The sequence below is a fragment of the Mytilus galloprovincialis genome, chromosome 4 (genome assembly GCF_965363235.1).
Source record: "Mytilus galloprovincialis chromosome 4, xbMytGall1.hap1.1, whole genome shotgun sequence".
NCBI lineage: Eukaryota > Metazoa > Mollusca > Bivalvia > Mytilida > Mytilidae > Mytilus > Mytilus galloprovincialis.
Genome location: NC_134841.1, coordinates 37768945 through 37795119, shown reverse-complemented (window position 1 = coordinate 37795119; position 26175 = coordinate 37768945). Strand labels below are relative to the sequence as shown.

The 26175-nt window shown below is 31.5% G+C and overlaps 1 protein-coding gene across 1 annotated transcript; it reads left to right on the top strand.

Annotated features, from left to right (window-relative positions):
* Window positions 1-1698: 1698 nt before the first annotated feature.
* On the top strand, window positions 1699-24658 carry LOC143072062 (polyamine-modulated factor 1-like). Its single transcript, XM_076246845.1, has 5 exons — window positions 1699-1872; window positions 7896-8001; window positions 17367-17470; window positions 21843-22041; window positions 24288-24658. Exons 1-5 carry the CDS (start codon window positions 1742-1744, stop codon window positions 24360-24362), a joined length of 615 nt encoding a protein of 204 aa, XP_076102960.1. The 5' UTR covers window positions 1699-1741; the 3' UTR covers window positions 24363-24658.
* Window positions 24659-26175: the final 1517 nt, after the last annotated feature.

Genomic DNA, 26175 nt, shown 5'->3' with positions numbered 1-26175 from the left:
TACCAGTTTGCCATCACTATTTTTGAAAAAAAATAATCTCACTATATTGATTTCAAGGAGATTCAATATGAAAGAGCATCATGTTCATTTGTAATATAGCAAATTCAGTAATAGAGGTATGATCTTTACTTACTATACATTATATATTTATATATATAAAAAAAGAGAATCACTTGTCTTCCAAGTAATAATTGATCCGGCCTTACGGTGTCGCAGTTTCTCGGCTCTGGTATATATATATACATATAGCACACGGATCTACTTCTATTTTCAGCAATATGATACATTGTACATGTATACCACGACGATTTATTTTTTCACGATACATGTGTGCAAAATTATCAGATCATTTTATGTATGAGTTATACATGGAAAACCAATTTTGTACAAATAATAAGAGAGTTTGTTTTTAAATACGATAGGAAAGCTTTAATAGTTTGTTTTCATGAAATATCAGAAAAAAAGTATGGTCATCGAACATGTCATTTTTTTACTATACAAAACAAAATCATGTATTATTTTCGGGATGTTATTCCTTTATCTGAGCTAGCTCCCCTTATACATGTTACATGTGTGACAAACCATGGCAAAAGCAAAAACAAAAAAAAACGGAAAAAATCAAAAAAAGAATCAGCAGTATACAAATCACAACATAGAAACAAAAGACTGACCAACACGAACACCATCAAAAACTTAGGGATGGGGTCTCGGTGCTCTGTAAGAGTAAACAATACAAATTATGCTCCACGTGTGGTACCAGTCGTGTTGCTGATGTAAGTACAGCCCTAGTGATAAGTCTAATTAGGCGGAAAAAGGAGACTGGATTGTGTTACATCTCCGGCGTCCATATTAGCAACTGTGAAAAATATATATATATACTCGTGATGTCGACCGTAAATTTTTTATACAGGATGCTTTCAACTTCGTCACTTGGAACTCTTGGTCCAGTGGCTTCTTTGTAACCAGTGACAATCTTGAAGCTAGGAAATGATGAAAGGATTGCAGGCTCTGGAAATTCTTATCAATGGAGAGGTATATTAACTCCATATCCTGGTACTTGTTGAATGTTACTACATAGAAAAGAATTATGAGTTCACAATGGGAAGCTGCATGATGCAGTCATCGCTATTGTCGTAAAGTTTCGTTCTTAACCGATCAAGTATTAGATAATGATGAGTTTTTATTGACAGATACTGGTATCTCTTTGGCAATAACCGGAGTGAACATCCGAGGTGGGAGGCCGGGGAGGGGGGAGGGTCTTCTTCCACTGATAGTATATCTATGTAAATCCTAAAACTGCTATTACAGTTTAAACCCCCCCCCCCCCCAAAAAAAAAAAAAAAAAAAAACATCCTGAAATAAAAGAAAATAAAATAAGAAATAGAAAAAATAAAGGATATTTTAAAATTTTTATTTTTCTTGATGTTATAAAAACAATCATAAAACATTGTGAAAAATCATATCATAAGATCAAATAAAAATAACAATGAAATGTTCAATGTCACCTAATGAATGAAACAAAAATAATAATAGAAAATATTGGGAACTAGTTGGTAGAAGTACGAGTTGGTAAAAATATGGTACGAGTTGGCGAAGGTAATTTTACATGTATCGGGACCGCACATACATAATTTATCAACATATTTAGTTTGACTGGTTTTCTGTTTTCTGATTGTCATTCCTATCGTTTGAACTAAGAACTAGTACCAGTTTACTCAAAGCGGGATTTGTAAACATAAAAATGTCAAACGAGTCTGGATTGTCAGATTCTTTTTCTTCCTCACAAGATGATTCCGATGGAAAACATTTGGAAATTTTAAGATATGCACTATCAGTTGCAGTAAAGAAGATAGGAATTGGATCTGATTCAATGTAATTACAACCAATCAGTCATTTAATGATTTATCATTTAATTTTCTGAAGTTTAGCTACGACTACTGATCACTACTGTTAGTGGTAGTAGTAGTGTCTTTGTTTATTCCACAGGCGTTTGTTTCTGTCAATTGGGGTTTACTATCTACACTCGTAAGATTTTTCCTACGAGTATGGATAGTAAACCCAGGGATTGTTTGTAAATACCCCCTGAGGGCCTCTTCTCCTCTGAACTCTGAAACTACTGCCTCGTACTGGTACAAATTTAACCATACTTGTCCCTATTCATCATTGAGGTATCTAGTTTAATAAATGTGTGCGGTGACCCTGCCAACCAACCAAGATGGCCACCATGGCTAAAAATAGAACATAGGGGTAAAATGTAGATTTTGGCTTATAACTCTGAAACCAAAGCATTAAGAGACATTCAGACATGGGGTTTAAATTGTTTTGCAAGTCCTGAAATTTTCAGATTTAATCCGACAACTGGATATTCGGTTGCTGCCCCTGAATTGGAAATTTTTAAGGAAATTTTGCTGTTTTAGGTTACTATTTTAAATATTATTATAGATAGAGATAAACTGTAAACAGCAATAATGTTCAGCAAAGTAAGATTCACAAATAAGTCAACATGACCAAAAAGGTCAGTTGACTCCTTAAGGAGTTATTGCCCGTTTATAGTCAATTTTTAATAATTTTGTAAATTTTGTAAATTTTTGTAAATTTTAACAAAATATTTTCCTCTGTAACTAATGGGCCAAGTTCATTATAAATTAAGATAATTGTAAGAGGCAAGAATTTTCAGTAAAGTAAGATCTACAAGGCCTAAATTAAAATATTGTTTGTTTGCCCTTACCGACCGACCCTATAAATTCGTTCCGACTGAAAATCTTTTATTTGTATTTCCCAGCAATAATTTATTTTATTTTTTTTCTTCGTTCCTACCGAAAATCTTATATTTGTATTTACCGCTCAAAACTTTTTTTAGCGGAATCCTTATCCTTTGTCTTCCCCGTACAGTGTTTAGTCTGTTTGGTATCACTAGAGCGTTTGACACGAACGCGTGCATTTAGAGATTCAAAGCATAGGTTTGAAATCGATGTCGAAAGTTTTGAAATCATGACTGACGAACATTGCCCTGTGTGTCTTTATACTTGAAGAGCAGGGTTCATTAAAAATAAGTTTGTCCAAAACAAAATTGTCAACGTGTGTACAAAATATTTTGTAAATGGACGTTGTATCTTTATATGTAGGGAGGACTTTGCTGATCAGGAGATCAGGATGATAATGATGCCTTTGACCAGCTTTGACATATTATTTACATCTGACATGAACCAAAAGGCCTGTAAAGGGGAGAATAATTGGCAGTAAAATCGCCAAGTTTTTCCTTATAGACCATTTATAAAGGCAATGTAAAATACGTGACAAGTGAGTTTCAAGTCTTGAAGCATTTTTATAGGAAACACCGGCCCACAGGAAAATTTAAACACTCGAGGGTTGAAAGTAAAATAAGACAAATGCTTAGTTTTAGCTCTTCTAACTGGTTGCAAAACGATGATGGCGAGAAATGGACTACCGGGCAGTGGCTTTATATTCTAATCAAATTTTCTTTTTATTTCACAGATATGGCTCTGGTATTCTAAGTCAGGGACTTTCCATAAGTACAGCGGTGAATCGAAGTTGAAAAGATTGCTCTTGGAATCAAGTGTAACTTTTTTTGTAATTAAATATTTAGTAGTTAGAAATAACATGGATCGATTAGAAATTCATTTACAATTCAAATGATGTGATTCCTACAGTAAAATTCAATCCAGGGCATTTGTAACATCATTTTTTGTCCCCCTAGAGCCCCCTCATATTTTCACTTGACTGCAGACATTTTTATGTAAACAATATATTTTGGGTAAACTTGCTTGTCCCTTCATGTATATTCCGGTTTGGGTGTTTCATATGTCACTGATGAGCCGTGGTACTGCAGTGTTTGTGTACAGTCTGAGGAATGATGAACTATGAACATTTTTTACGGAAAAACATAGTTTTCCAAACAATACACATTTTGATAAATTTTAGAATCTCTAAAATTTCTGTGAAATATTACCATTTCAGTAAAATTTATATGCCAAATTATCAGTAAAATGTTCATTTTATCAAATAGTCATCATAGTTCTTATTTTTTAGCTCACCTGGCCCACAGGGCCAAGTGAGCTTTTCTCATCACTTGGCGTCCGGCGTCCGTCGTCGTCCTGCGTTAACTTTTACAAAAATCTTCTCCTCTGAAACTACTGGGCCAAATTTAACCAAACTTGGCCACAATCATCATTGGGGTATGTAGTTTAAAAAATGTGTCCGGTGACCCGGCCAACCAACCAAGATGGCCGCCATGGCTAAAAATAGAACATAGGGGTAAAATGCAGTTTTTGGCTTATAACTCAAAAACCAAAGCATTTAGAGCAAATCTGACATGGGGTAATATTGTTCAACAGGTCAAGATCTATCTGCTCTGAAATTTTCAGTTGAATCGGACATTTCGTTGTTGGGTTGCTGCCCCTGAAATGGTAATTTTAAGGAAATTTTGCTGTTTTTGGTTATTATCTTGAATATTATTATAGATAGAGATAAACTGTAAACAGCAATAATGTTCAGCAAAGTAAGATCTACAAATAAGTCAACATGACCAAAATGGTCAGTTGACCACTTTAGGAGTTATTGCCCTTTATAGTCAATTTTTAACCATTTTTCGTAAATCTTAGTAATCTTTTAGAAAAATCTTCTCCTCTGAAACTACTGGGCTAAATTTAACCAAACTTGGCCATAATCATCATTGGGGTATCTAGTTTAAAAAATGTGTCCGGTGTCCCGCTCAACCAACCAAGATGGCCGCCATGGCTAAAAATAGAACATAGGGGTAAAATGCAGTTTTTGGCTTATAACTCAAAAACCAAAGCATTTAGAGCAAATCTGACACGAGGTAAAATTGTTCATCAGGTCAAGATCTAGCTGCCCTGAAATTTTCAGATGAATCGGACATTCTGTTGTTGGGTTGCTGCCCCTGAAATGGTAATTTTAAGGAAATTTTGCTGTTTCTGGTTATTATCTTGAATATTATTATAGATAGAGATAAACTGTACACAGCAATAATGTTCAGCAAAGTAAGATCTACAAATAAGTTAACATGACCAAAATGGTCAGTTGACCACTTTAGGAGTTATTGCCCTTTATAGTCAATTTTTAACCATTTTTCGTAAATCTTAGTAATCTTTTAGAAAAATCTTCTCCTCTGAAACTACAGGGCCAAATTTAACCAAACTTGGCCATAGTCATCATTGGGGTATCTAGTTTAAAAAATGTGTCCGGTGACCCGGCCAACCAACCAAGATGGCCGCCATGGCTAAAAATAGAACATAGGGGTAAAATGCAGTTTTTGGCTTATAACTCAAAAACCAAAGCATTTAGAGCAAATCTGACAGGGGTAAAATTGTTCATCAGGTCAAGATCTATCTGCCCTGAAATTTTCAGATGAATCAGACATTCCGTTGTTGGGTTGCTGCCCCTGAAATGGTAATTTTAAGGAAATTTTGCTGTTTTTGGTTATTATCTTGAATATTATTATAGATAGAGATAAACTGTAAACAGCAATAATGTTCAGCAAAGTAAGATCTACAAATAAGTCATCATGACCAAAATGGTCAGTTGACCCCTTTAGGAGTTATTGCCCTTTATAGTCAATTTTTAACCATTTTTCGTAAATCTTAGTAATCTTTTAGAAAAATCTTCTCCTCTGAAACTACTGGGCCAAATTTAACCAAACTTAGCTATAATCATCATTGGGGTATCTAGTTAAAAAAATGTGTCCGGTAACTCGGCCAACAAACCAAGATGGCCGCCATGGCTAAAAATAGAACATGGGGTTAAAATGCAGTTTTTGGCTTATAACTCAAAAACCAAAGCATTAAGAGCAAATCTGACAGGAAGTAAAATTGTTGATCAGGTCACGATCTATCTGCCCTGGAATTTTCAGATGAATCAGATAATCGCTTGTTAGGTTGCTGCCCCTGAATTGGTAATTTTGAGGAAATTTTGCTGTTTTTTTGTTATCTTGAATATTATTATAGATAGAGATAAACTGTAAACAGCAATAATGTACAGCAAAGTAAGAACTAAAAATAATTCACTATGACCAAAATAGTCAATTAACCCCCTAAGGAGTTATTGCCCTTCATAGTCAATTTTTAACAATTTTCTTAAAATTTGAAGATTTTCAATAACATTTTCCACAGAAAGTACTGTTATAGATAGAGATAATTGTAAGCAGCAAGAATGTTTAGTAAAGTAAGATCTACAAACACATCACCATCACCAAAACACAATTTTGTCATGAATCCATCTGTGTCCATTGTTTAATATTCACATAGACCAAGGTGAGCGACACAGGCTCTTTAGAGCCTCTAGTTTTTATTCTGAGGTTTTTATAACATTATTGAGAACTGGTCAAATTGTAATCAAATTTGGCATATTTTTAGCATGTGAATCATGCATGCCCTGCACCCAAGGTGATGTCATAAAAGGAAGTATACCACCAATCAGGTCCTTTTATTTCAAATACATGTAAGGTCAACTTTGATCAAACAAAAGGTCATGAATTACTTTGCACGATTATGTTGGTAAACAGTCAAAAACAGTGTGAAATTATCAAGCACTGGTCAGGAGAGTCTAACCAATTGTCAAATATTAGAGTACAACAAACATGACCATGATGACAAAACATGAAAAACTCTGGATTTTTTTATAATTTCCATATACATGTACTTGCATGACTTAGACAGGAACATATATATTGGTGGGACTTGACACTGCCTAATTTGTAGCCGATTTTATCGTCCAGACATAGTTTATTCAATTCAATTCAATTCAATATTTTATTTGAAAGAGTATGTGCAATAGAGGCGTGATCCAAATACAGACAATAAATATTTAAACAATATATAAATAAAATATACATTGTAGATGCATGTAACAACAAGTCATAAGTAAATTCTATGGATACCATAACATTCTAAGTATATTCTATAATTACCATTACAATCTAAACTCATATTGATACCATACACATACATGACATATACAGCACAATTAGTTTATAAAGATACAATACGGAAACAGTCATGTGTTAAAAACGTACTTGCTTTTATTCTTATAATTTCTGATTATATCTATAAAATGTCATTCAGACTAGTTGTATAGTGATGCCAGTGTACCAACTTGTATTCAGTCACTTTAAACTTGTTAAAATCACATTCATTTCATCACAGAATGGTACAGAAATCAAACAGTGTAATAAAGAATGGTGCTGATTGCATTCTCAAATTTACAAACCATTATAAAACACTTCACATCAAATAAATCCAACTTATTTTATATGGCAAAATACATGTATATCTACTTTATGATAAAACTTGTACATTTTGTATTTATTTACAATAAGAACTATGCAGTAAATTTATTGAGCAATTCCAATACATTTTTGTCAGTCAGACGCCAAAATCCATAAATCTCGCAAAGTCTCAGGGAGTCTGAGATTTTATCAATTTTATACTGAAAAGCCTATCTGACAGATTTCATGTGATATCCAAGGATTTACATTAAGGTTTATTATTCAAACATTGCTCAAAACTGTACAAATCCTCAACTTGATTTTTTTCTATCTTGAAGACATAAAATTAACTTGAGGACTTGATTTTTTTCTATCTTGAAGACATAAAATTAACTTGAGGACAGTATATTTTAATTGTTTTAATAAGGAGTACTGTTTTATAAAATTTTATTCTTAGTTGAAATTGAAAACCGTCTGTCATGTCTGTTTGGTCATTTATTGACACTTTTGTTGTTTAAAAATGAAGACTACTGTACATGTTAATATACAAATGTACATGTATTCTGATTTATATACACATATGTACATGCATGTTGACAGTTCAAAATCCAGGGGAAGATTTCCTATACATGTGATGTTTTGTACTTTTTAGGTATGCTAGATTTCAGCACCATTTCCATCCAATTTATAAGAAGAATCCTGATGCATTCAGAACTATGTACTTAGAGTTGACACGACAAGTTGAATCAAATTTTAATGTGAGTTGATAATTTATGTTAAATGATGAAATTTGTTGACTGAACAGATCATGTTAACTATTAAGTTTGACTTATTTTTAGGCAGTTAACTGCCTTATGCGAGCACCCTAGATTTGTGTTCTACCCAATAAATGCAGAAATATGTGCCATTGTTATTATCTAGCTGGATGTTATGTTATTTATAACTAATTGGACAGTTTTTTCATACTTTTAATTCTTGATTACAAAAAGTATGACCAGAAAAACCTTAAATGATCGTCGATTTATCCAAAAGTTTTGAAGTTGCACATAGGAAGTAGGGCACATTAGGAATCTTTATGTAGTTTATTATCCCCTGAGATTTTGGTTAAACTGTCAAAGAACAAATGTATGAAATGTTTAATCGCCGAAAATCTCGAAAGACAAGTAGTTTAGATTTCCCAAATGGCAAAAGTCGAAGAATATTGTTTGTCGTCAATACGTAGTCAACTACGTCAGTAGTCTTAAAATAAGTTCCACTGTTCATGCTGTTGGCGGCAATTTTAAATTATAAGACGAAATTTTTGTATCTTTTCAATTTGGAGGCAGGGGTTCAAATTAAAGGTTGTCCGAGGTTTGCGACCTTCCACTTTTGCAGTCAGACTTTTGACTTGGTTACTAGATACGCTCGACATGCCCGACTTGAGAGGCCTGAAATAAAAAAATAACTTTCCGAATCTTTTTACCAAAGTCTCCTAATAAACAATCTCAAAACTTGTTTTTAGCATTATTATTCATGACAGTGATGTTCATTTTGTTCAACCGCTAGCTTTATACAGAAAATTGCCGACAAATAATGTGTTAATTCGAGTAAAATCGTAACTGACAAAAACAACATTGAAAACAAAATGGCTGACATGAGAAGAAAATTACAATATCGGATCCGATTCCAGAAGCGGATATGGGTAACTCCGGGTTTTGGCGATCAACTTTTAAAAAAATCAGACAGATGACAAAATACATCTTTGCATGGTAAATAAATATAAACACTAGAATTGAAAACTAAAAGATATATGTAAAAGAATGAAAAAACAGAAAATATTTTGTACTTTTTGACAAATTCTAATGTCAAAATCCAATACATTGTGAGTCTTTTTGACAGCTGGGAACAGTATATCTAACAATATATATGGTCCTGGTGACAGTATAAATTTTCTTAATCAGTAATAAATATTGGTAAAGCAAGTTAGATGCTTTTAAAGTGTAAACATTTTACTGCAATTTCAATGGGTATATTTTTTTCTCAATTTTGATGGGTCAGTTAAAATAGCTGGAAGTTTCTTATTTTACACATATAGTGCAACTAGATTATATGATACCTGAATGTAAGCAAATCATATGATATGTATTTGGAGTCCTTTGGGACACTCTACCCCCTCCTGTTTGATAACTTTGAAACGGATGAGATCCCCACTTCTCAACCATATATACATTCATGTATGGGACTATATAACTAATCAAATGAAATATAGGTGAAGTCCCTAGGGTCACCTACCACCTCCTGCTTTAGAACTTGGAAACAGTCGAGATCCCCACCCCTCAACCATATTTATTCACGTATGGGACAATATAACCAATCAAATGAAATACAGGAGGAGTCCCTGTGGTCACCCCACCCCTCCTGTTTGGGAACTTTGAAACAGTCCAGATACCCACCCCTAAACCATATATATTAATGTATGGGACAATATAATAAATCGAATAAAATATAGGGGGAGTCCCTGTGGGTCATCCCTACCCTCCTGTTTGAGAACTTGGAAACGGTCGAGATCCCCACCCCTAAACCATATATATTCATGTATGGGTCAATATAACAAATCAAATGAATCATAGGGGGAGTCCTTAGGGTCACTGCACCCTCCTGTTTGAGAACTTGGAAACAGTCGAGATCCTCACCCCTTCACCATATACACTCATGTATGGGACTAAATAACAAATCAAATAAATTATAGGGGGAGTCCCTGCGGTCACCCCACCCCTCCTGTTGTTTGAGAACTTGGAAACAGTCGAGATCCCCACCTTTAAATTAAACCGAATATTTTCATGTACGGGACAAAAGAACTAATCAAATGAAATATAGGGAGAGTCCTAAGGGTCACCCTACCCAATCCTGTTTGATAACTTGGAAACAAATGAGATCCCCACCCCTCAACCATATATATTCATGTATTGGACAATATAACAAATAATGAATTATAGGGGAAGTCACTGGGGTCCCCCACCTCCTCCTGTTTGAAAACTTGATAATGGCCGAGATCCCCACCCCTAAACCATATACATGTATATTCATGTATGGGACAATATAAAAAATCAATTGAAAAATAGGAGTAGTCCCTAGGGTCACCCCACACCCTCTTGTGTGTGTTTTGAGAACTTGTAAAAGATTGAGATACTAACTCCTAAACCATATTCATTCCTGTTTGTCAATTCAAAAAGATTGAATGACATACAAGGTCAATCTCATATGTGTCACATATGCATATCACTTTGCTAGACCTAAACCCTGTCATTTTATTCCAAACTTAGACATCATGGACTTGGGGTGAAGGTGGGAGTCATTTACATTTACTATTAATATGGACAGGTCAGTCAGACCTCACCATTGATTCCTGTAGTAGTAAACATTTGTCTGATTTGTGTCTCATAACTTTTGTACTGTAGAACACAAGCTCAGTTTTCTTTCCAGGGGAGCAAGTCCATTCATACTTTTACAAGCTCGTACTAAAGTCAACTTGAACTACTAACAGTCAACTAATACGAACAATTACGATCAACTAGAAGAACTGCAATCATTGCGAATTTGTACCACTGCTGACTCAAGACTCATGACCACGAAAAAAAATATACTTGATATATACATGATATACGTTGCTATTGAAGACCTTGATAAATTATGAATTATTTGCCTTTATGATTAATTCATTAAATGAACATAAATGTACAATTATATATGGGCTATTTCAAAAAAAATGATGCCAAAGTGTGACAAACATGGTAAAAAATTAAGTCATTGCTAATCTTTTTTCTATCATTTTTCTTTAATCCAGAGACATTCAAGTTTACAAAACTACCAAGGGTAAATGCAAAATAATAAAAACAAAAATTTTAACAACATTTTACTCATAAGAATTCATCCACTTTTCAAAGGAAACAACATAATAATAATATCAACTGACAAACATAAATAAGAATATAAATATCAATGTAATTTTTTTGTTTGTTGCAATAAGGTACTAAATGATTTTCCTGCAATTTTTTTTTAATTATAAACAGTTTTTTTTTTTAAATATGTAAATTTCACCAATTTTTAGTGTATTCTTTAATATCTTATTTCAAAAGTTTTTATATCTCTTTGCAAAAGCTTTAATTTTATATAAAAAGTATAAGGAAGCAAACATATATGATCTAATTACATCCTCTGAAAATTTCACAACAATTGCTTCAGTCAATTCTAAGTTTTCTTCATTTAAAAAATACAAACATGTGTTTTTTATCCTTTTGTTACACTCCTGACATATTTTTTCAGTAACTGTAAGACTGTTTTTTAATGGAATGTTTAGAAAATCAGTAATGATATCTATTTTAAATTTACAATCTCACAAATAAATAAATTTATTAGATATTTGATTACATATTTTTTTAATTTCTGAGCAAAGAGCAAACTTTTAATATGTTTAATGAGAATTACACTTTAATTTTTAAGAATCTTTGGTGAATAGTGTGCAGAAAAATCACTTTTACAAGACAGATCAGCTTTCTCATAACATTGTAAAGATGTTACAATTATTTTAATAAAGAATCATGTTGAATTTTGTTATAGATAAGCTACATCAGAAACTTGTCAGGAGTGTAACAAATGTTACACTCCTGACCATAATTTATTGCTACCATATTTTAACCTGAAACAGACCTGAAATCATGTAGAGTCTTTATATTTCACATATTATTTTAGTGCAAATTAAGAACAGGTTAAAAAAAATTATATACTTCTTACATATTTACAAATTTTGCTAATTGTCTATTTAAAAAAAAAGATGGCTTTCCTTTAAACCTTGTTCAGTCTCTTGTTTGATACTATATATATGCTGTTTTTATGTCAGATAATGTATTATGATAAGTTTGTTCGTTCTACCAAAGATGGTAGCAGTATGTGCTCTGTATATTAAAAATTGTCCAAAAATGTACCCAAAAATGTCAGGAGTGTAACGCTTTAAAATGTTTAAGTGTAACATTCATGTTATTTTTTATAGAAACAATGTTGTTATTATTGGTTTTCCTTTCTGGAATTTGAGTGTGAACACCATCTGTTGCATATTTTCAGTAACAAACATGCCATTATTATGGCCTTTATTGCTTGTTTATGCTCAATACTTGTATGTCAGGACTGTAACACATTTAAACAAGCTAGTTCAATTGCAATTTTAGTTCAAAAATTTCAAAAGTAATGATGTAGACTTGTATTCTGTGTTAAGCTGAGGTGTAGTAATGTCATTTTATAATAATTGTCAGCTTGTTTTTCTTCCAATAACTTACCTTTGCTAATAAGATTGAAATAAGGCATTTTTTTGTGTTACACTCCTGACATTGAAGTATTGAGCATACAAAAGCAATGAAGGCCATAATAATGGCATGTTTGTTACTGATAAACTGTAACAGGTAATGTTCACTGAAATTCAAGAAAAAACAACAACTATAACAACATTGTTTCTAAAAAAAATACATCTTAACCCAGTTGTTACACTCCTGACAGACCTGGGTAGTCCTCTTATTGTAACCATAATATTCCAGTAGTAGAACTTCAGGGTCAACTGGATGCACCTGTGCCAAGCTATGATACTTACCTAAAAGAATAAACCGTGCAAGATGTACAGAAACATGTTATTTCACCTACAAAGACATTTTCTGGCAGCATATTGACTTTTACTAACATTTTTTTTTTAACACAAACTTATTTGACTTACCTTATGAGGCTCATAAAAATGTAGATATATGGAAGAATTAAACAAGAAATCATAGTCAAGATATAATAGTTGGATGAAAGATATTGTTTGGTATTGTATCTGCCCTTATTTATTCTATATCATCAATGAATGCACATGCTTTCTTCTAAATGTCACACTAAAAGCGTTACACTCCTGACATTTTGAGGTACAATTTTGGACAATATTTTTTAAACAGAGCACATACTGCTATTATCTTTGGTAGTTAGGACCAACTAATCATAATACATTATCTGACCTAAAAACATTACAGATATAGTATCATACAAGAGACTGACAAAGGTTTAAAGGAAAGGCATCATTTTTTTTGAAATAGCCCATATGAATGTGTAATGATTGTTCTTTTAAATCTTTAAACAAAAATTGAAGCAACATTGCCACAGCTTTCATAATTATGTTTGCCTTGGTTTTTGGTTAACTGCCTACAGTGCTTACAGCACTTTGATTTTAGAATTACAGTTTTTATTGTTGATAGAACATGCCATACATTGTACTTAAAATGAATCCATCTTGGGTTAAGCAAAGCTGGTCCAAAAAAGTTTCTGCATTGTTGTGCATCATACATCTTTTGATTCCCCTTTCAATGTACTGCAGGAATCTCTTGACTTTATTCACAAACATACCTCTGTTGTCCTTTTACTCTTGGCCTACATTCAAGTCCAAGTACATGTGAACCAAAGTATAAGCAAATGAAAACATGAAAGATTCAATATTAAAATCCTAGGGTAATAGTATGTAATATTAGATTAAGAACACTCTAAGTATGAGCAAATGAAAACATGAAAGATTCAATATTAAAATCCTAGGGTAATAGTATGTAATATTAGATTAAGAACACTCTAAGTATGAGCAAATGAAAACATGAAAGATTCAATATTAAAAACCTAGGACAATAGTATGTAATATTAGATTACGAACACTCCAACGAAGTATGAGCAAATGGAATCATGAAAGATTCAATATTAAAAACCTAGGGTAATAGTATATAATATACAGTCAGAGCTCAGTCATAAACAAGTCGATTTCTGTTTTTGACTTAAAGAAGTCAAAACATGTATTTATTGTAAAAATGTGTTTTCAATTTTAGACTTATCTAAGGCCAAAAAAAAATATATGTCTGTTTCCTGCTTCCAAGGCAAATAAATCAGGGTCGGTAGGTCGGGATTTTTTTTTTTTTTTTTTTTTTTTTTTTTTATTTTTGCACTCCCTGTCAGATTTGCAGTCGGTTACATGTCATGTTTGGTTAGGGTCCTGCACCCCAAAATGATTTAATCCCTTTAAAGAAGCTTTAATTGAATAATCCTCCCAGTGCTGACATTTTTTAAACCTTAATTGTAGCACATTTGTGCTGGGAGCAGCCATTTTGATTGTTTGGGCATAGTAAAATACGGATCTGGATCGGGCCGGAAATGAATTTTTCCGGACCTGAAAAGATTTTTTTCCGGATTTGAATAAAAAGATCTAGGGTCGGGGGGTTTGAGTCAGGGTCGGTCGGGAAACAGGAAACAGACATATATTTTTTTTTGGCCTAAGTCACAAAATGACAGACTTGTTTAGGTCTATTTATGTTGATGAAAAAACTGAACTTGACTTGGTGGCCAAAGTACACCACCTATGACAGCAAAAACCTGTCTGACTGTTCACAAGGACTTGAGCTATCTATATTTAATTATCTAATTGAACTTCCTTACTAAACACAGATGTTTTACCTCATTAAGTGTCAATCCAGGTGGTTGCATTGTAAGGTTAATTAACATGATTCCTCCATTTTTTAGCCTCTCATTCATATTTTTCTTTAGAAGACAAAGCATTGGCTTTCAATGTTGTCATTATTGATTTAGATGCATGACCTTTTTCTAAATATGCATGGGTCTTGAAGTTAACCACTTATCGACTTGTAGGAGTCAATATTTGCAACTTTTTGATTCTGGTCAATTATTTCTTGCTTAACAATATTTGACTTATTAAAGTCATATTTTGTCTTGCATTAAAGGGAGACAAATCCTAAAACTTACAAATTTAGACCTCTATGAGTCAAAAGCAGATTCAGACTTATTAATGTCTGAGCTCTGACTATATAATATTAGATTAAGAACACTCTAAGTATGAGCAAATGAAAAGATGAAAGATTCAATATTAAAAACCTAGGACAATAGTATGTAATATTAGATTAAGAACACTCTAAGTATGAGCAAATGAAAACATGAAAGATTCAATATGAAAAAAACCAGGGCAATATTATGTAATATAGAAATAAAAAAACATCTTCAGCTTTATTGAGCAGCTATAAATATATACAGTGTTATATAATCATGCTATTTAATTACAATGTACGAGGAATGAACTAGTCTTATAACATTTAAACAGACCATATTAACAATTTTCTTTGTATTGCCAGTGGCTGCACCAAGTGCACTGAGATAATGAATGTAATTGTATACCTATCAATAGGTTTATTTGCCTCAGTAGCTATCAAGTGCTATATTCATTTAGAAACGTTAAAATTTACCAGAACATTTTGAAAACAGCCCTTTCACGCTACTAAGTTTTAGTACTTTTATGTTAAAGGTAAAAGGTCATATGTTTAATTATTTGATTACAGATGTTTTCTTCTCTGTTTCAGTTCTAAATAAGAAGCTATCTAAAGACCAATTATAAATTTATTACATATATAATAGGGATGTCAAAAGATCTGAAATTTAATACTCGGATACTCGGTCATGATACTCGAGTACTCGTGAGTACTCGGATGAATCTTAAACGTCTATTGAAAAGTTGAGATTTAAAGTGGGATGCAGTGTTTTTGTTATATATAAAACTAACGTACTACAAACATTGCTCCTCTGTTTTTGTTTTAATTAAGCAATGAATTACCGACTGCCGTTTTCTACAAATAACCTATCATAATAGCAATTATTGTTTGTGTACGTGTTCATGAACCAAATTACAATAAAAAAAACCAAAAATATTTGCATATAAAGTCCGACAAAGTAGCCAATATATGTATCATCTGTTCATGAGGAGTTGGTATCTTTTATGATAGGATTTGTCCATTAATTTGGCAACAATAATATTGGACTTCAAATTACTTTTTTGTGTTGCTCAGTCTTCCCTTGCACCATCTTTGTCTGATTTTCTTTTTTTTAAAGCCATGACGTTGTCAGTTTATTTTCGACTTTTGTTTTTTTTTTAAATTAAACAATTATAGTTAAGTTTAAAATACAGAGTGATTAAATTAATTTAAATGTACATCTCATACCAATCACGTTTACATAGAAGTCTTGATTAACAAACAAAGGTGAGTTTTATGGCTTGTGATGAGTTAATTATTAATCCATGAAAGTGTTGATCCGTATACAAACACCATTAAAAATGTCCCTCATCTGTTGCGGTTCACCGCCGGTCACTTTGATTTTGTTCTTATTTAGAAATATGATCTTGTCAACAATTTCAGACGAAAGACTGTTTGACTTTCTATTTTTTGTTACAAGTAGTGCACATGAAAACATTCCCTCGGAAGGAAAGGACGTTGCTGATACTACTTTAACAAATAGTAGCCTCAGGATAAACATATTTATAATCTTAATTGATTTTATTTAATATTACAAAAGGGGATATTTCAACGGAACTAAAGTGAGTGGAAATGTGAAGAGAAAATATCTCAAAATGTATAACAGGCAAACGAGTATCTGAGTACTAAAACTGTACTCGAGTACTCTGCCTTCTGAGCGAGTACCCGAGTACTCAAGTACTCGTTGCCATCCCTAATATATAATAAACATGATATATATTATATATACATGTTTAATGGAACTAAAAAACAGAACAAAATCCAAGGTCCATGCATGTGTACATGTTTTTGAGATAAGAGCAATTGAAAAAAAATCTTTATTTTTCATCAGTTGGCACCTATTTTCATTCAAAATCCCTGAAAAAATAATAAGGATTTTCAAAATAGCTGTTCAATATATATGTAATAAAATTATGAAAAGAAAAAGGAAAGGTTTAGCCAGCATATTTTTATAATTACACCACATGGTCAAAACCAGATGTTCCAAATATCTGACAAAAATATCATTTTAGTGGATTGAGGATACATTTAATTTTTAGGGAAACTTGATTTCATGGTTTTGCCAAATTTTGTGTACACACCTATAGGAAATTTGCATTTTATTGAATATAACAATTTTGTGGTTCAACTATCACTATAAAGAACATAAAAAAAAATGGTACTCCACAAATAATAATGATCGATCCAATATATGTGATATTTATAGAATGAGGGTAATGGTTTAGTAGGAAATGAGGTATAAAAGTACTAAATATGAATTTATTCTATTGTCACAGGAGGAAGTCAAGCAGATTTTTGATGAAGAAAAAATCCCAGTATTAATGAATGAGTTAGATAAATTGATTGATAAAGCTTGTGATGACATCAATTCTTCAGCATGGTAAGAAACTGCAAAAGAACTTTTCAATATATCAAGTGCTAAAGATTTGTGTTGTTATGCACATTGCTTTGGTCATGTACATGTTGAGTGTATACAATATCATGCATTTGTAATTTGATATAGGTTAACAATATTAGGCTTGTGTAAATATTTTTTAATGTCAATCTGATACTGTCACAATTTTAGACCTTTCTTTCATTTTTAGCTCGTCTGGGCCTGAGCTTATGCCATCACTTGGCGTCCGTCGTCGTCTTCGTCTGTAAACTATTTCAAGAGTCTTCTCCTCTGAAACTACTTGGCCAAATACCTTCAAACTTAAACTTAATGTTCCTTAGGGTATCTAGTTTATAAATTTTATCCAAAGTTTTGCTCCATCGACAAACATGGCCACCATGGCTAAAATAGAACATAGAGGTCAAATGCAGTTTTTGTCTTATATCTCAAAAACTAAAGCTTTTAGAACAAATCTAAAATGGGTCACATTGTTCAATTGGTCAAAATATATATCAGCCCTGAAATTTTCAGACGAATCGAACAACCCATTGTTGGGTTGCTGCCACTAAATTGGTAGTTTTAATAAGGAAATTTTGCAGTTTTTTGTTATTATCTTGAATATTATTATAGATAGATGTAAACTGTAAACAGCAATAATGTTCAGCAAAGTAAGATCTACAAAAAAAGTTATATGACCAAAATTGTCAATTGAACCCTTAAGGAGTTATTGCCCTTTAAAGACAATTTGTTCATCAAGTTTGTGAACATTTAAAAATCTTCTCCTCTGAAATGCAGGTGAGCAATTTAGGCTCCTGAGAGCCTCTTGTTTATGATCCATTGTGAGGTTAAGTTTTCATGACATAGGTTGATCATTGTAAATGTAGAATTTGGAATACCATACCATGATTACTACTACTAGTTATTTAATTTTCGTCTGAATCAGATCCATATTTTTGGTATTACTTACCACCATTTGGTATGTGGAATATTTGTAAGATGTATATGTCCATTAGACTATTTAATTTGTTCTATATTCTTCTTCTCCTTCTTTTTCTTCTTCTTTATCTTACCTTGTCATGCTTGTATTAAACGTCAGGTTTTTGGAATTTTTATGACCCCCCAACGAAGTTGTCTGTGCCATATAGTTTTACCCTTGTCCGTCTTTCCGTCATTCCGCAACAAACCATTATACAGAGGTTTTTTTCTAGATAAAGATATTGGGCTGATTTTTGATATATGTGAGTAAACCATGATGAGTTATAGATCAAGATTAACTTTCAATCCGCTCCGCTAATTTATTACCAAAACTACGGGCTTCAGACTTTGATAAATTGTTGAAAAGCAGTTATACAGACTTTTTTCATAAACACTTTCAGATATTGGGATGGTTTTTGGCATGTGAGTTAACCAAGATGAGTTACAGATTTAAGTTTTGTTCTGCTCGGCTAATTTTTGCTGAAATTACGGGCTATGGACTTTGATAAATTGTTGAAAATCACAGTTATATGGACTTTTTTTTCTAAACTCTTTCAGATATTGGGCTGATTTTTGGTTTGTGAGTTACCCATGATGAGTTACTGGCCAAGTTTAGCTTGGCTAATTTTTGCTGTAATTTTGGGCTTTGGACTTTGATAAATTTTAGAAAATTTTCAGTTATTCAGACTTTTTTTCTAAATGCTTTGGGATATTGGACTGATTTTTGGTATGTGAGCTAACCATGATGAGTTATAGATCAAGTTTAAGTTTTGTTTAGCTCCAATAATTTTTGCTAAAATTGAAAAATGAAAGTTGTTGAAAATTATTATTACATAGCTTTTATATAGCGCCTACCAGTATCTAATAAACATAATACTCTAAGCGCTTAACATATAAAATTGAAGGAAAATATATATCACAATGCATACAATAATAGCAATTATATATATATATATATGAACATAAGAATGAAACAGAAATTAAATAGAATAATGATGTAAATTAAAAGCTTTGAAAGGGGAAATATATATCACAATGAATACCATAAAAACATATTAGAATATAACAGTCAACCAAAAATTAAATAAAATAATGATGAAAATTATAAGTATTTACATTCCCTGCGGTATATACACAAGTGAAATCTATAAAAATTTGCATTAAAGGATTTATTCACTTAACTATGAGAAAATATAAGTTAGAAATTTAACCAGTAAAACACAGAGAAAAAATAAATAAAACTGTCTCTTAAATAAAATCTTTAAAACTAAAAATTTAAATAAAATAAAAATAAAAGGCCCTATCACTTAAACTTTTAGAATAATAAATAAATATCACAGGTCTTACAGGGCGTATTGCATTTCCGATAATTTTTCAAAGTCCCAATACTACGTTTCCGCAAATTCAAAGTATACGTTTCCGCAATTTGTATATATTACTTTTCCGGAAAATTACCTGGTAAATTATAAATATTTGAATATATATTAGATAAATTAGGCATCACCTCTTGACCCCAAGAAAAGAGAACAACGAATAGTGCCTAGTCTTTCATGCCCACCTAAACGAGCGAGCAGTTTTACGCTAGCCATCCTAATATTTTTGTCTTTGTTGATGTGTTATTGAAATTGCAAACAACATCTTACATAAAGTTGAGTATTCTAACCGTTAAAGCAACCCTTCGGAAATATGGAAAGAAGAAGATGGACTAAGTCTTCCCTTTTAAACAAAATACAAAACTTGTAAACGGTGAATGTACTACTGTGGACTTTGTACGACGTATTGGCTACACATATTCTGCCAGAACTGGCTTATGAACTCATATATATCAAGATATATCTGATTAGTGCTAACTTTTGAATATACGTTTTGATACGTTTTATGACGAGTTTTGCTTGCATGTAATGATGACCTTTAACTTAATAAATATTTATTTTGTGATTATAACTTCACTTTCGATCGACAGGTATTCCTTAATTATTAGCGGAAAAGTAACAATTTGTTTTTTCCAGAATAGTTACTTTTTTTCCAGAAAAGTAAGATATTTATTTGCTGAAACGTAAACTTTTTTTGGTGGAAACGTCATATTTTTTTTCGGGAAAAGTAATGCCAATTTGCGGAAACGTAAAACGCCGGTCTTACACATCACAGTACGCCAGTCTAAAAATTTGTGTCTTTAAACCTTTTAAAAAAAAATCACAGTAATACAGACTTTATTTCTATATGCCTCCAGATTTTAAGCTGATTTTTGATACATGTGAGACTTATTAATACCATCATGTTTGTGTCCACACGTGTAATTGAAATTGCAGATTTTTCAACTTCTTGAGACAGGGCCATTTGTGTTGCTTTGACACATCTAGTTTATATGATATTTAAAGAGGATAATAAACTTTAAGTCATTTTTGTTCATAACATCTGTGGCAGATTTCTAATATCAGAAATAATTCTGTGAAAAATGTTAACAAGAAAAAGCACATCTGACATAAGCATATTTTTAGTTTTAAGGAATAGCTTTGAAATATTAAACTATAAATGAATATGATATGGGTAATTGTTTTATTGGTTATTTTTTTCTTTGTTGTAGTAATAAAACTTGTTATGCACAATTTAAACATTGCCGCTATTTTAAAAATTGTATTTCAATTTATTTTTACATATCATTTTCAATATGATTTGGAAAGAATTTCCTTTCTTTAATAGTAGAATTAGATATTTACAACACAGTTTAGTAGAATATAAGAAGACTTACTATTTCAGTATCTGCATCACTCAGCATCAGTACTATCATGACTGTTTACCTATATTTAGAAAATTGTTACAATTGTGATTTTATTTTTGAATACAAAAGATATAAAAACTCATGTCTTACCAATTGTATTTACTTTATGGCACAATAAATGCAATTATCCCTATTTTGTGCATTTTTCCTTTCATATTTTTTCGTGATAATTTTTCATATGATGCGACTCGTTTGAGATGGAAAATTATAGCTTGAAACTAAGGAGGCACGTGGTGTTGCTAATGAAATTGACAACGTCTTTATAGGTAAAATAGCGGTAAACAGATTATCATTGGTCATCTCAACTGGATCTCTAGTCTTAGAATTTTGTTTACTAGCATTTTCATGCATTTAGATTGGTTGCAGGGAAGGATCTAGCTATTTTTAAAATGGGGTTCTAAATAAGTTCTTTTTGAAAACCATTTGATCCTCCATAAAAAGGGGGGTTCCAACAACCCCCCTCCTCATGGATTTGCCACTGAGTTGAAACTATGAGTTGATGCAAACGCCAATGTTTTTAGCTCTAAAGGCTGTTCTTCAAACAGAACCCTACAACGATTGTCCAAACACAATATTAGTGTTGTTTAATTAGTAATCAATATATACATGATACATGTTTTGTAGGCGACCTTCGGGTGATCCAGTGAAGGATAGTGTTGCCCATACTATGCCTATTAAACTTAAACATAAAATGAAACTTGAGAAGATGGTCACAGAACTTGAATCTGTTAACAAAATGTTAAAAGATGCACACGAGAAGAAACAGAAAAAGTTGATAAAAACAAAACAGAAAATAGATAAAATATCAGATAAATGGTCAAAGGTTGGTACAAATAACAGTATAAAACAAGAAAGACAAAGCATAAAAAATATTTAGAAAAATTATTGGTCCATTCCAAAAGTACCTGTTGTATAGATACAAAAGTTTGAATGCATAATTTTCAAGTTATCTGAAGATCACGAAGGAAAACTTTAGGTGTTTTTATTAAATTGGATTTTATTATTGTCTACTAGTGACACTGTATAAATATTCATCTTATGTGTGTCAAATGTAAGAAAAATACAAATTATGAAAGTGATACTAACATGACTGAAGCATGTGAAGCAATAACAAGTTGCCAATGAAAACAACTGGTCCCATACCTGGTTGAAAAAGAGAACTAAAGCCATTTAAAAAAAATATGGATTTATTAGGGCAATCTGAATGCTTTATGAAATTATGTTTTAGTGCAAATGATTCTAGGTTTTCATAAAAACTAGTGGCACAAATGAGTTGTAGTGCAAAAGGACACATTTTTGGCACAAACAGATTTTCCCTTCCTAGTCTACTTTGAAATTCTGTTTCTGAATTGTATAAACACTAAGGTAGCAATACACAGTTAGGAAAAAAACTTAAAGTTGACACTCAAAATTTTTAAACACCCTCTTTCCCTTCCTTTCTAACAAATAAGGCTTAATATTTGAGTTATGCATGTGTATATCTATAGAAAGAGAATCTTCCATAGATTTGAATTCTAATGGTTATAATAATGAAATGTTATCTCTTTTTGATGTAACCATGGCAACAATCTGCATTTATTTGATACAAAATATTGCAAAAAGGGGGGTGAACATGTCACAAAAGTATAAAAAATTTGGTCAAAAGGAAAATTTCAATCAATTACAGTGATACCTTTGATACAGTGATACTGAAATCTTTGTTGATAAACACTATAATAATTCATGGACCTATGGGCGGTAGGGATAGGAAAATATGTACTGTAAAACATTTAAAAGGCCTATAAAAAAACATGCTAAAAACAATATTAATGTTCAAATAAACCCACTAAGAAGACTATATTATTTTTCAATTATCTAAAAATCAATTTTATTGTACAAAAACTTTCATATTTAAAAAAATCACCATGGCCTTAATGCAAAACTAAACTTCTAACTGTGTATTGCTACCTAAAACAACTTTAGAGGCCAAAGTAATAGATACCCAAATCTCAAAGAATCCAAGAATCCTGAAATAAATGGTTTAGATATAGGATTACAATTTATATATATCATGTAAATCATTCATTGTGCTATGATAATAGGGATAACCATTCTCTGTAAACAGTTGTTTTATTTATACAAATATACATATTGTATTATAATTCATGTAATTATTGGGAAATCCATTGACAGTCAACAATTATTTGATTTATACAAATAGATATTTTCATTGTCTCATGTTTCTCTCTTTCAGTTAAGTTTTAAAATCTATCAAAAATCTTATTATTTATGTTTATTTATGGTTTTACTAATTGCAAACTTTCATCTCTTTTGTTAGCAATTTTTATATCAATAAGTTGGTGTTTCTGGTCTGTTTTATGATTTGTTTCTTTCACAATTGAAATACAAATAGTGACCTGTCATCTCCTTTAAAAAATTGTTTATAACGATTATTGTCTGACAAGTCATTGTAAACATCTTTTGAACTAATTATGTGTTGATGCATTTATTGTTTAAAAGTCATTATAAAGAACATCAACCTCCATCATCACTAATGGAAATCACAGAAAAAAAGACATAGTGATAGTACAGAACAGGTTGATCATAATTATACTGGAAGGAATAAACCCTTACTTGAAAGACTGCTTCTCTTTTCCCAAAAATATGTCACAAGAAAAATACTCATAAATTTTAAATATTTCAGTAATGATTATTATTTTGTAAGATTTTTTGTCAAAAGATTGTACCGGGTAAATCCTAACTACACCTCTATTTCTATAGAAGAGAAAATGAACAGTGTAATGAAATTCAAATTAAAATTATGACAAATTCAGGAAAATAGTAGGCAAGACTCCTTTTGAAATTGAATGTAGACTAGAGTAAACTACAAAAAAAAACATGAATAAAAGTGTTCCACCTAAGCAATACTCCATGAGACGAAGAGCTACTTAGTTAATCATTTATCTATATATGTTACTGGTGTATTTTTAACATGCTGCTATTAAATTTTATGCAAAACTATTAAGAATACAAAATGTCTTAGATTTAGACAGGCAGAAAAACTGACTATACATGTATATCTATTTACAGGCTGTTGAAGATATTCAGAATGCAGATATGAAAGACATTGATTTGTATTTAGACAACCACCAAGATGATTTATGAATGTTTACCATTGATTATCAACCATCTAAACCTGAACAAGCTTGTGCTATCCATGTCTTTATGTTAACGTTAAAATATAACTATATAAATGTTGACATTTAAATTGACATGAATTATATATTGATAGAAGTAGCAGGCACTATAAAAGTAACATTAAATTGACATGAGATGATATTGGCAAAAACTTTATGAAGAATTATAGTGTTCATTGGACATTAAATGTATTTGTGTTAAACAATAATGTGCTGTAACTATGGAAAAAAATATATTATACAATAAATGTATATAGTATGAAATGTCAATAACAATTGTTAAATAATTGAAAACAACAACATGAAAAAAAATCATCTCGGTTCAATTAAGCCAAGGACTCTGAAATTATTTATACTAAATTTAGCGGGGAGGGGAGTTGAAGGCACTTTTCTTTAATGGACATCACCAATACAATTTCATTTTACTTTATGTACAAAACCTCACAAATTGAACTTTGTTACTCCACTCATACTAAAATAATTTCAGTACCTTTCAACCACCTTTTCTATTTTTTCTGAAATAGCCCTCGATTATATTAAATATAGAGATTAAATATGTTGGAGTAAAGAGTGTTAATTTTTTTTTTGTGTTAGAAAACTGCAGAAGACGAGCCTTTTTCTGATGTACATTTGTTTTCAGAAACTGGAATATTATGTAAATAAATATATTTAATAAGATTATATTTTTCCTTGAATCACCCTTTTACTGAATATGATAGCGATTTTGATTTTGCCATAAAGTCGGTCAGCGGGCGAGATTTAGTGATTTTCAAAATTTCTTAAAAATGTGTACTACTTCAGTCAAAATGGAAGTCATACTAAACTCCAATGCATTGCATATGATATTAAAGAAGGTATGGTATGATTGTCAATGAGACAACTCTCTACAAGAGACCAAATGACACAGAAATTAACAGCTATAATTCAATGTATTGACTTCAACAATGTGCAATGCCCATACTACATATTCAGCTATAAAATGCCCCAAAATCACAAATGTAAAACAATTCAAACGAGAAACCAACTTCCTAATTAATGTAAAAAAAAAAAAACGTTTTTGATAATAGGTTAAACTACAAATGTTCAACCATGAACAAAGGGAGATAACTCCTCTACAATCATAAACAAGGTTGATAACTCATGTACAATCATAAGCAAGGAAGATATCTCTAATTCAAATTTATTATTTTCTTGGCTTATTATAATTCTGTGTTTGTTTTAAATTAAGAAAATTGAAAAAAATGAAAGCAATCTTTTCCCCCTCAGTGCTCACAAGAACTTTAATTAGCTTTTGGCTATTATTCAGAAAATTATGATAGATTTTAGATGCAAAAATGTAACAAGCAATATGATCAGAAAGATGTGATTTATTTTAAGCTTATATATTTATATCAAGAATTTCTCAAGATTTTGGTATACAGGCTCCTGGCAAGGTCTTGTCTGTCAAACTGTTTTCACCTGACCTTGACCTTTTTCATGGTTCCTTTGTCAACATTTGTGACTCTGGTTAGTACATTCAGTTACTATAAGCAAAAGGAGCACCAAAGTTGCATATGGAAGAATTTAATGGAGTATATACCGGTCATGTTGGGTTTTTCTGGCCTTGACCTTTCCCTCTTTTTCATGGCATTGGTCAGTGTCAAGACTCGCTAGGCAATATAAAAAAGAAGATGTGGTATGATTGCCAATGAGACAACTATCCACAAAAGACCAAAATGACACAGACATTAACAACTATTATTCATATACTATATGCAATAGATGAATTATATTTGATGTAT

Excerpts from the sequence above, each read along its gene's own strand:
- LOC143072062 (XM_076246845.1), top strand. The coding sequence starts at position 1,742 with ATGTCAAACGAGTCTGGATTGTCAGATTCTTTTTCTTCCTCACAAGAT. Across the intron at positions 1,873-7,895 it reads GGAATTGGATCTGATTCAAT|GTATGCTAGATTTCAGCACC; the intron begins GTAATTACAACC and ends TGTACTTTTTAG. Across the intron at positions 17,471-21,842 it reads GACATCAATTCTTCAGCATG|GCGACCTTCGGGTGATCCAG; the intron begins GTAAGAAACTGC and ends CATGTTTTGTAG.